Source organism: Mesocricetus auratus, unplaced genomic scaffold (assembly GCF_017639785.1).
Source record: "Mesocricetus auratus isolate SY011 unplaced genomic scaffold, BCM_Maur_2.0 Super-Scaffold_100004, whole genome shotgun sequence".
Classification (NCBI taxonomy): Eukaryota; Metazoa; Chordata; class Mammalia; order Rodentia; family Cricetidae; genus Mesocricetus; species Mesocricetus auratus.
Genome location: NW_024429189.1, coordinates 23,279,415 through 23,290,454, shown reverse-complemented (window position 1 = coordinate 23,290,454; position 11,040 = coordinate 23,279,415). Strand labels below are relative to the sequence as shown.

The window sequence follows — 11,040 nt, the reverse complement described above, 5'->3', positions numbered from 1 at the left end:
CTCAAAGACTTTTAAGATAATTTCTGTACTCTAATGGAAAACAATTATATAGCATCTTATGTGCATAACACTACCTAGACAGGTGGTACTAAGAGACAGGTCCTGTCTTCCAGCAATTAGAAAGGAATATCAGAAGACTGCTACCCAGTAGAAATACTAAAAACACATTGTTCAAAGACATTAGTTCAAATGACATGCTTTGGTAAGAGGTGTCCATATAATGACTACTTTTATTAAAAATGTGCCCAAGAGTGTTTAATGTTATGAAACAACGCTTTTGGAATTGAGAACAAAAAGAAAGTACAAGATCATAGTGACAGAAGAAACATTTAAAAAGATAGGAAGACAACATTTATTGCTAGAGCAACAATTTCAGGCTATGGAAAAGATGGATGATTTGAGGAGGTATTTATTGATATATTGTCTAAACTGCATGTGTTTATGCTAACTGTAATTAAAATACATAGAATTTTTATTAGGATAAAGTAAAAAGCCCATAAAATTACCTTTCTGGCCGGGCGTTGGTGGCGCACACCTTTAATCCCAGCACTTGGGAGGCAGAGGCAGGCGGATCTCTGTGAGTTCGAGGCCAGCCTGGTCTACAGAGCGAGTTCTAGGACAGCCTCCAAAACAATACAGAGAAACCCTGCCTCAAAAAAAAAACCAAAAAAAAAGACTTTAAAAAATTACCCTTCTATCAGTTTCATGTATATAATTAAGGGACATCAAGTCATTCTTATTTTTATGGAAACATCACCAACATTCATGCAGAACCTTTTGTCTTGCCACGTTGAAAATGTACCCATGGAACACTGAGTCTCCATTATTTCCTTGGCCCAACCCTTGCTCACCACTATTTTACTTTCCATCCTTTCAGATATGTGTATTTCAAGTACTGCATATACATGCTATCATTCAATAGTTATCCTTTTGATGTGGTTCATCTTAGTGTGCCTTCAAAGTTCATCAAGTTTTAGCATCCTGAGTAATACTTTACATATATGTGTACCGCATTTTGTTTATTTGCCTGATTTGTTGATAGACATTTGAGTCACTTTCACTCTCTGGAATCTGTCCTTTCAGTATGGGGTAATATATACCTAAATGTGGACTTTCTGCATCACATGGTAAGCTAACATCTAATTTTCTGAAGGACCACAATGCTGTTTTTCCACAGAGGCTGCACACCCTCACCTTCTTGGGAGTAAAACACAAGAGTTCTAACATCTGCACCTTTTGGTTCTTAATAAAGAAACACTTCTACAATGCACCATTCTTCAGCTTTCTGAAGTGGAAATTTAAGTTTTCAGTGACTTACGTGCAGTGATGTACCTCCAGGAATGCTTAACATATATATATGCTCACCAAGATGTGGCTGCACACTTGATACTTGTGGTTATGTTCTTGGATCAATCAGTCTTTTTAAAATCCTGTACATGATTATCTCCACATCACAGATAAGCAAATGCATTGCACAGAAGACAAGCATGCTGTAGCCAGAACCACAATACCAGTAAGACATGCCTTTGCATATGTACATGAACCTCTTGGCATCTGAGAAGGACTGCATCTGTCTCCAGGTGATCTTAGAAACCCTGACATAACATATAATGTTTAGTGTTGTTCCTCCTTCTGGTGTCACTTATTGTGTTTGTAGAAAAGAGCAACTAGGAAAACCAACCACTTACCTCTAATCAGTTCTCCCTCTTCAAGCCAGATGCTAGTATTAGTTTTCTAACATTAAAATAGAGAATAGTTTAAACTATGGACAAAGTAGAAGTATGCAGACTATGAGGGATTTGAGAATCAGGCTAAGGCTTAGGCATTTGCTGTTTATGATCTATTTTGGTGGCCCTGGGATCTATACTGCTGGGTTTCCAAATACTGAGTCTGTTATTATGAATGACTTCTGTATAAGAGCGCTTCTTCTTTATCTAACTTAGATTGTGAAATACAGTGTAATTTATTTAAGAAAAGTGCTTGCCCCAAAGCAATAAACATCTTTTAGTGTCTGATATACTGTTTAAATGTCTACTCGATATTTTCATAATGCACAAAACATCAAGGGAAAATTATTTTGGTACTGAACGTGTCTGCTCTTCCCTCTAGGCTATCCAAAGTACAGATTATAACTGCCATCACCATTGGCCTAGAATGTCCTGAAAGAATTTATTACATGCTACAGATGTACTTTTCTGAAAGAGCTAGCAAGTGATTCTGTCCTTGCATGACTCTGTGAAATACTAAGCATTTAGCTCTCGAAAAACACCGACCCACTTCACCAAGGCAGAAGCAGTCAAATATATATTATATATTGAGTCCTTCTGAGTATCAAAATCTTTCCATTAAAGTGAATTATCAGTCCATCTCCCCCGCCATATCATCGTTTATTTCCCTGGAAATTAAGTTCTGCTGCATGGAGACGTCTTACAGGTTGCTGTGTCACAGCTCCTAAGACTTCACACAAAACAGGCAAAGAATGCACATTACGCTACAGGAAACTCTACATCAAAACAGGAAAGGGAAATACAGCTATTATTCTTGTTTTTTTAAGTTATTTTGTATAAAGAAAGAAAGTTCTAGTTCTAATTAGCCCAGACCTCTTTAGTGCTAATAGGAAGTGACAAATTAACCTTTGTATTAACTCGATTTGTAGTTCATTTCCATTTAACTACTCAAAGCAATTTTACTGAATAAAATCACAGTGCTGGGGGATAAAAGGGACAAAATCATATATCTGTGCTAGGTGATGGTGGGACATAGCTTCCTGCTTCAGAGAGCTTGTAACTGGTTTGTAGTTACATGTGAAAGAAAGGAAATGAAATCTGTGATGCCTAACTCCTTTTTACCATATTCCCAAAATATGAGGTTTGGCTTTCACATAAAAATATCCAATGGGTAAATCTCTGATCATTTTAACACTGACTCCTGACTCCAATAGCAATACTGCTAATAACAATTAAACAGCAACAAAATCACATGCATTCTCTAACAATGATTCACCAAACATTTCTTCCTCTCCTAGCCCCCTCCTGTCCTTCTCCTTCCCTCTCTCCTTCTCCACCTTCCTCTCCTTCACCCTGAGGTCCCCTTGTGTTGGCATCCTGGCCCTCAGAAACACAGGATAAGCCAATGCTATTGAGTACTCATAGAAGGTGCTGCCTTGTTCACATTCCCAATAATTATGTTCTGTTCTATTCTCTGCCCGTTTATTTTTCTAAATTATTATTTGCTTCAATCATTCATTTAGCGTGACTTTGCATTGTCTTAACTTTCCTTAGTGAATTTTCACATATACATTACTCTTTCCTCTTTTTAAAGACTTTTTCTTATCCTTGACTGAATGTATGTGTATCTTCATGTGGGTATTTGCATGTGAATGAAGGTGCCTGCTGAGGCCAGAGACATGGCTTGGGAGGCTGAACTAGGTTCTCTGGAAGACTAGCAAATGCTCTTAACTGCTGAACAATTAATCCAGACACTGTTATTCCACCATCTGAATAACAAAATGTAAAGAATTCTTTATGACCCAAAAAAGATATATATTATTGAAGGTAAGACATTCTTCAAGGTAACATGAAAACTAGAGCAACTAAGCCAAGGGAAATATGGATGAATCCTGGTTCTATGCTGTTCACACCTCCCTATTCTCCATTACAAAAGCATCTAGGTATCTAGCACTTACTGAAGCTTCCAGAAAATTAAAAAAGCAAAAATTTGTCTAAAAGTCAGTCCTTTGGCTTGAGAGGAGGCATAATGAAATAGCACTAAAACGTTAAGGAAAGCTGACTATGCAATGGATGATTCTTATAGAGGGGATTAAACCAACAAATATGCTGTAATCAAAAAACTCTGTTCATGTCTATCGCTGCCAAACTCAGAAAGAAAAGGCCTGGAATGACTGCTTCAAGGACAGTCTGAGCTAGTTACAGAGCCTCTCTCGACCCCCACCCCCATCCCCAATAGAGCAGAGAATAGCAAAACAACTCTGCTATCTCACAGTAGAAACTAGTAAGAGTATTCTTTCAGAAGTTTGGACCGAACATCAATCTCTTTTCCAGCCATTACAGTAGAGAGGGGGGCAAAGAAAGGAGAGAACCAGGAAAGGGGAGATGGGGACAGGGGTGCCGAGAACCCCTTGGCATCTTCTGGAGCCTAAAATCGAACTGGTCAGTTTTTAAGACTCCCATAGAAATTAGAACCAATAGCAGTCACGACGGACTGAGCCTCCACAGCTCCCTAAACAGTCTACAGTTTGCTCTGCAGTGAGTAAGGAAGGCTGGGGGTTCATCAGCTTCTGGCGGGAGGCCTCCAGCTGTTGGCTAGCAGTCTAGGTGGTGGATGTGGACAAGCAATTCCCTTAAACCACTGATTTTTTGCCAAGGACGAGAATGCTGGAAGCTCATCCAAAAACTCCTCTGCAATTAGAGTTGCAGTGAAGTGGTCACTCTGTCCCTCTCCATTACCAGAGAGCTGTTCTTGGCAATCACCTCCACCCGCCAGTCACAGAAGAACTCCTCCTTCACTGTCCTGCCCCTTGCTTTGGCCTCATAGTTCACTGCAAACCCTGCTTCACTAGGCATGCAATAACCCCTCCTTTACTCTTCCTGATGCTTTCATCTGCTCCTCCTTCCTTAAGACAATAATAACACCACCACACCCCCAAAAGAAGTGAGAAGGAAAGAATTTCCCAGATCCCCCCCACCCCGACCCTGGACAAGCAGACAGACAGGAATAAGCAGTAGGTCAGAGCTTTGGCCAGCGCCATCTGGTACCTGACCACTTTAAGTCAGCTCAAAAGTGAGAGGGGCAGCATCGAAGGGCATGCTCAAGAGAGGGTGTGACCCAGATCCTCTGCCACTTTCAGTCTTTCTCTCCAAATCCTTTCCTTGTTCATCACATCAGGAGTGTTTAGTGACCTCTTCCTGGCCTTTGGAATTGCAGACGCTACCCCCTCCCCCCCCACCCTCCCATCAGGCTTCGGCTCTTTTCCTTGCCTCCACCTCCAGGCCGAGCGGACGCAGAGAGGCTCTGTCACCAGCAGGGGCCGCTGTTCGCTAGGAACAGGCGCCGGGCCACAGCCGCGGCCCGCGCCTCCCACGGCCCCTCCGGCCCAACCCGCCAAGTTCCAAGAGCTCCCAGTCGAGCGAGCGCCGGGAACGAGCACTGCCCGGGCAGCACACGGAGAGCTTGCAGCGCGACCTGGAGAGGTTCCTGAGACACTCACGACACTGGGACTTTGGAAGGGAGGCCGAGGAGCCCCGCACGCACAAGTGTGCCAGCCAACGCTCGGTCCGACACCTGTTCCTCTCGTGCCACCGCCACCCCGGTCCCCACCCCTCCGATCCTCGCCTCCCCGGCTCCCTCTTGCTCCCGTGATGAATTCAGTGCTGGGCAACCAGACCGACGTGACCGGTCTCTTCCTGGCCAACAGCAGCGAGGCTCTGGAGCGCGCTGTGCGCTGCTGCACCCAGGCGTCGGTGGTGACCGACGATGGCTTCGCCGAGGGCGGCCCCGACGAGCGTAGCCTGTATATCATGCGCGTGGTGCAGATCGCTGTCATGTGTGTGCTCTCGCTCACCGTGGTCTTCGGCATCTTCTTCCTTGGCTGCAACCTGCTCATCAAATCCGAAGGCATGATCAACTTCCTGGTGAAGGACCGGAGGCCGTCTAAAGAGGTTGAGGCGGTGGTCGTGGGGCCCTACTGAGTGGCCCTCGGGTCCCCCACGGCTGGTGCTCCTGGCACCTCCAGTACTCCGCCAGCCGTGATGCACCTCTCACCATCAGAGACCGAGCAAAGCAAACCTGTCGGAGTCAGATTTTTTTTTTCTCTCGTCTCCTGCCTTTGGGGAAAAAGTGACCCATTTCTGATCGCTCTCCGAAAGGCCCCAAGCAAGCCTTCAGACGAGGAGCATCCAGACTTCGGGACTCAGCAGCAGGTGGCAAAAGAGGGTGATTAAGGCTCAGAACTTTGGGAGCGGCTGCTTGCCTGAGATGCTGGGAGATGGACCGGGCGAAGGCTACTTTCCACCTGCAGGTGGGCCCAGCACTGGGGACAGCTGGAGAGGCCGAGCAAGGCGGGAGTTGGGGGGAAATATCCAGAGGCACTAGTAGCCGGGTGACCCGAAATTGACCTGTTTCTACAGCACACTGCAGACCTAATGGGAACATAGATACATGCGTGTTTTGCGACTTGCGGGGAGAGTGGAACTTTGACCAATAGTAACCTGTGGTTTATAGAGATCTGTGTTAGTTTGCTTGAATACAAATATTTGGTAAGTCTTTTATGCCCTAGTGGCCTGTTTGCCTGCCTGCGGGTTAGAGTTTTTGTCATCCTGGGGAAAGGGGTGGGGGAGGGGAGCCTGAGACTGTGAATGGGTTAAGTGCTTTCTTTTAGTGCATTTCCAGCTGGGTCTCTTTGGGAGGCTGGCGTTCCAGCTAAACCCGGGACAAAGATCCAGAGTAGAATTCGTAGTTCGTTTCTGCACGGTTTACTCCACAAAAGTGCTCTTGATATCCGTGACACCGTTTGACTTCTTTTTTCTTATTTAACATTTCCTTAATAAATGCAACATTTAAGTGTTTTGTTTCTGGCCTCCTGATAGTCATTCTATTCTCCTGGGGGACTGGAAGGTCGGCTGTGTAGTCTGGGTCCTGTCCAGGAGGTTTCGCCTTGACGGAGCTGCGATCCTACTTCGTAGATCCTTAAATCCGCGGAGGGAGGGAAGGAAGGAAGGACACCACAGGGTGCAAAGTGATTAGTGCACACACCAAGCCCCAGGCACAAAAGCCACCTCGAAACAGTAGCCTTTGTTTTCGCCTATATTTACTTCAAATTTTACTTTGTCTCGGAAGTCAGGTAGGTCCCCGTGGGAAGATTACACTTCCATACCAGGCTCCTTGGGGAACTCTAGGTTACCCCGCTAATGAAAGGAGAAGACAGCCAAGCCAGCCTTTAGGGAGGGTGTCTTTCCTCCGAACCACGTCAGCAGGACGGCATAGGGATGCTGCCCCAGAAAAAGAAAAGTGCAGGTTCTGAGGAAGAGTAGCTGCGGAAGTTCGAAATACTCAACAGAGAAACCCTTGTGTTAAAGTCAGGAGGTAGTCCTTGTCTTTGTCCCTGTTTTCTAGAGAAAGGAATCAGGTCAGAGAGCAATGACGAAATAACAGATGTTTAAGGTGATGAGTTAATCCCACATTATACCCCGTAAATATATGCAATCAATCCATCAATTAATTAAAAATAGCACAGGAAGAGCAGAGAGAGAGAGAGAGAGAGAGAGAGAGAGAGAGAGAGAGAGAGAGAGAGAGAGAGAGAGAGAGAGAGAGAGAGAGACATTTGCCTGCCGCTTTAGTCAGTTATTAGTCCTGGACCAGGAACAAGGCTCAAAAGAGATAGCCCAGTCATGATACTCAAGATTACTACAACCCACACTGGAAAGACCAGACTGGAACAGCTACCAAAGGCCCAGACATTTAGGGCCCAGAAATTGAACAGTATTAAAAGAAGGGCCTAGAAAACAACCCGAAGGTTCCAATAGTTTGAGGTTTAACTTGGTCAAAGGTTTGAGCAGCTTTTCTTTCTACCAGGATGCTGTAACAGAGAAAAATGTAAAGATTTCACAATAGCAGATGTAAAAATGTCCCATTTTTATAGAGAGAAATGGCACACAGGCATGGCCTGTGCTTCAGAGGACTGGGTTCATTACTAAGCATTATAGCCTAGAGTTTTGGAATTTTAATGTTAATAGTGTCAGTGAATACACACACACACTCACATACTTTCTTGCACACATACACACTCACACACAGATTGGAAGGTTTGCTTGTTTCCTTGTGTGGGAGCAGTGGGGTCAGCCATCAGTCAACAGGTAGCCTGCTGAGTCACAGAAGGCAGTGTGCAGGTTGGTATTGTGTGGGAGAAGAGAAGAAACGTTCTTTTTGTGGACAGTTTCTGTGGCACTGAGTTAGTCTACCGCCTCTGTGCTTCACAGAAAACAAAACAGCACAATGAATCCACTCTGTAACAAGCCAGATACTCAAATGTAACTCTTGTTTGTAGCTGCCATATTCCCTATCCTGTAGATTTATGAGTCCACCAGTGGGCTCAGTACTCCAGACATACTGATATATATTAAAAACACATCTGTTAGAGTTACTAGGAATCTTTCCTTGAACCCGGATGTGTTCAGCATGCACGATCGCAGCTAGCTCTGGTGAACGGGCAGGAATCAACCCTGCAAGCCAATTCGAAATTGTTTGATTGGAACAGATTTTCACTGAAAACCCAAAGTCCTACAAATTGAGAAAACAATCCTCACACAATTGACTCCCTCCAGTGTCACCTCTAGCTTCATCTTCTTAGTATTTCTTCACCCCTCTTACAGTTTCCCCGTACTTCAAAAGCAAAACATACATTTTCATCTCCCTGTGCATATTTGTTCTCTCCTCTACAGAAACTGTGTTTGGGAAATGAGACAGAACCTGTAAGGGTTAATCCTTAGGCAGAAAGGCCATGGGAGCATAGTGCTGAGATCTGTGATCTATGCATTCCAGGGAAATGCAGTTTGAAATACAGAACCCTGGGGACAGCTTCAGGAAAACAACCCTTCTCTCCAGGTCACATCCATCTGTTACTTAGAGAGACATCAAGTGGCCAAGTGGTTCTGGTTTTTATAGGTGAAGCGAGAAGCTTTTTACACACCCTCTTCCCTGGTGGCCACACAGCAACCACTGTTCCTGATCTACACCACTCCTTCTTGAACAATCTAACAATCACATGAAATGAAACTTTTAATCCTGCTCAGAGTTTATGGATTGTTTTTTCTTTCTCAACAACAAGCTTCCAGGAAAGTAGGTTTTGAACCTTATTCTCCATTTCACCTAAGAAATCGATGTTAGCCTAAAGAGATTGGGAACTGAGAGGATGGACACAGACACTGATGGCTGTTGTCCCATCTGCCACATGGCCAGTAATGTGAAGATAAGGGTGTGTGTCTGGGTTGACAACCAGTTTTCTGTAAAGAGCTTCCTTGATCTGCTCAGCCCCATGGGGACTCATCTGGCACGTTCCAAAGCCTTTCTGGAACTACAGTACAGGGAGAGCAGAGCTTTTTGTGTAAAGCGGCTGACACGTAAACAGAATTTCAAGGTGGAAAGATAGCCACTCCTGCCTCTAAGCAGAAGTGAGTGACCTCCACAGGAGCAGCCTATCCTAGCTGATACACTTTTTTCCTAAGAGCTGAAGATGGATCAAGAACTTGAGGACTAGTGACCTTGAAGGAATCAAAGCACAGGTGACCCTGCCATATTGAATATGAAGTCACAGTTACTCCTAATAATCTGTGATGTCTGACTCAAAATCTACTTGACTTCTCTGTGGTCCTGAGTCAATCTGTGTCTCCCTAAGGTATTCAAGGAAGGGCACATGCTAGATAGTAGAATCCTGGGTTCTACTATCCTGGGTGGCCATGAGGATGGTTGATTCTAAGGGGATATTTAAATTCTATTGAATTAATTTGCCAACATTTACAAGATGTTTTCTACATCTCTGCAATGTATCTTAAAATGCATCTTATTTTCTAGTCTTGGTGATTGTCAGAATTTTCATTTCTCACAAAAGACAGAGGGCATATCTACTTGAGGTTTTTATTTTGCATAAACAATGTAAAATTCTGATAGTTCACCTTACACAGACACCATAGTATGATATCACTGGATGAGGAGAAAGAAGCTCCATGAACTTGGGAGCAAGATGTTCTTATTAAGCACCCATTCATAAGAGAAAACAGTGTTTCTGATACAAATTTCCTGAGCATTAAAGAGAAATTAATTGCAGTTTTTCTCCCCCAGAAAATTCTTCCTTTGGGCTTGGACAACAGCATACAACAGCTGTTCCAAATGCAGTATCTTTAACCCTGGCTTTTACATTTGTCACTTAGGGGTGGGCTTACAATGCCAGGAAAGAATTACAGCTTTCAGTTTGTTCAAGATCTAAGCCTAGTTTAAAACTCTATGGAAGCAGCAAGTCTACAGCAATCTGCAAAACAGGAATCGATACATCTTTCATCCACCTGTCAAGTCCCTTTTAGACATGTGCACAAAAGCTCAAATGGGATATGTTTTAAAGCCTGCTCTAGAAGTAATTGATTCCTAACATCTGCATTTAAATGCTTGGTGGCTATTTGCTTTCATGGCCCACTTCACTTTCTAGGTGTTTTTTTTTTTGTATTTTTGTAAATGCTTAATATGTTGAAAGTCTAGGATACATTTTATAGCAACATCTCTGATTTTAGAATTCTTGGCAAGTTAAATTTAGGAGTTAAAATGCAGTTATTTAAATCACATTAGTTAAAGTGATCATAATTTTATAAACTGAATTAATGTTCATGTTTTATGTGCTTTTTTCAATATATTTGAGGAACTAAATGTGTTGAGCAAAAGCTTCAATGAAGACTGTTGTGAGGACAACTAGACACGTTTAAAAATATTCACTTTGCAAATAGTAGCTTGCTTCATAATCCAAACCACAGTATCTACATTTGAGAATAACATGTCTTATTTTCATGTATTCAACTATGAGATTTTGAAAGGGTAATGGGTAGTCTTCTCTCCTAAATATGTGTAAGTGCTTGCTTGCTGCAATATGTGTGAGTGGGTGAATGTGAGCATAGAGTGATCAATACAGAAAAGGTCAAGTCATTTGTGATGATGCTGAATAGCACTGCGCCCCGCCCCCTCCCGGTTCAGTTTCAGTTTCCATTAGAACTTCTACCTTATGAACTCAAGACTCAAACTGCCATATAGTGTTTTCCTGCAATTATGTGCACATAGCACACTATACTTACTATTGAATAAAATGAGATCATTTCTATACATTTGAATCCTAGGACACAGGCACAGACAAATATACAAAAGGGAAAGTAAAGAATCTATCCCCAAGAGCCAGATACTAAAGAACTGCTTCTATTTTGAGATTCATAGTTCTATAAATATATGTATGCAATTATGCCTTAGCCTATGTGTCGGCACAGTCTTCTG

The 11,040-nt window shown here is 43.2% G+C and overlaps 1 protein-coding gene across 1 annotated transcript; it reads left to right on the top strand.

The window, feature by feature from the left end:
• The first annotated feature begins 5,084 nt into the window (after positions 1-5,084).
• Positions 5,085-6,585, top strand: Rprm (reprimo, TP53 dependent G2 arrest mediator homolog). Its single transcript, XM_005068970.4, has one exon. It carries the CDS (start codon positions 5,379-5,381, stop codon positions 5,706-5,708), a length of 330 nt encoding a protein of 109 aa, XP_005069027.1. The 5' UTR covers positions 5,085-5,378; the 3' UTR covers positions 5,709-6,585.
• Positions 6,586-11,040: the final 4,455 nt, after the last annotated feature.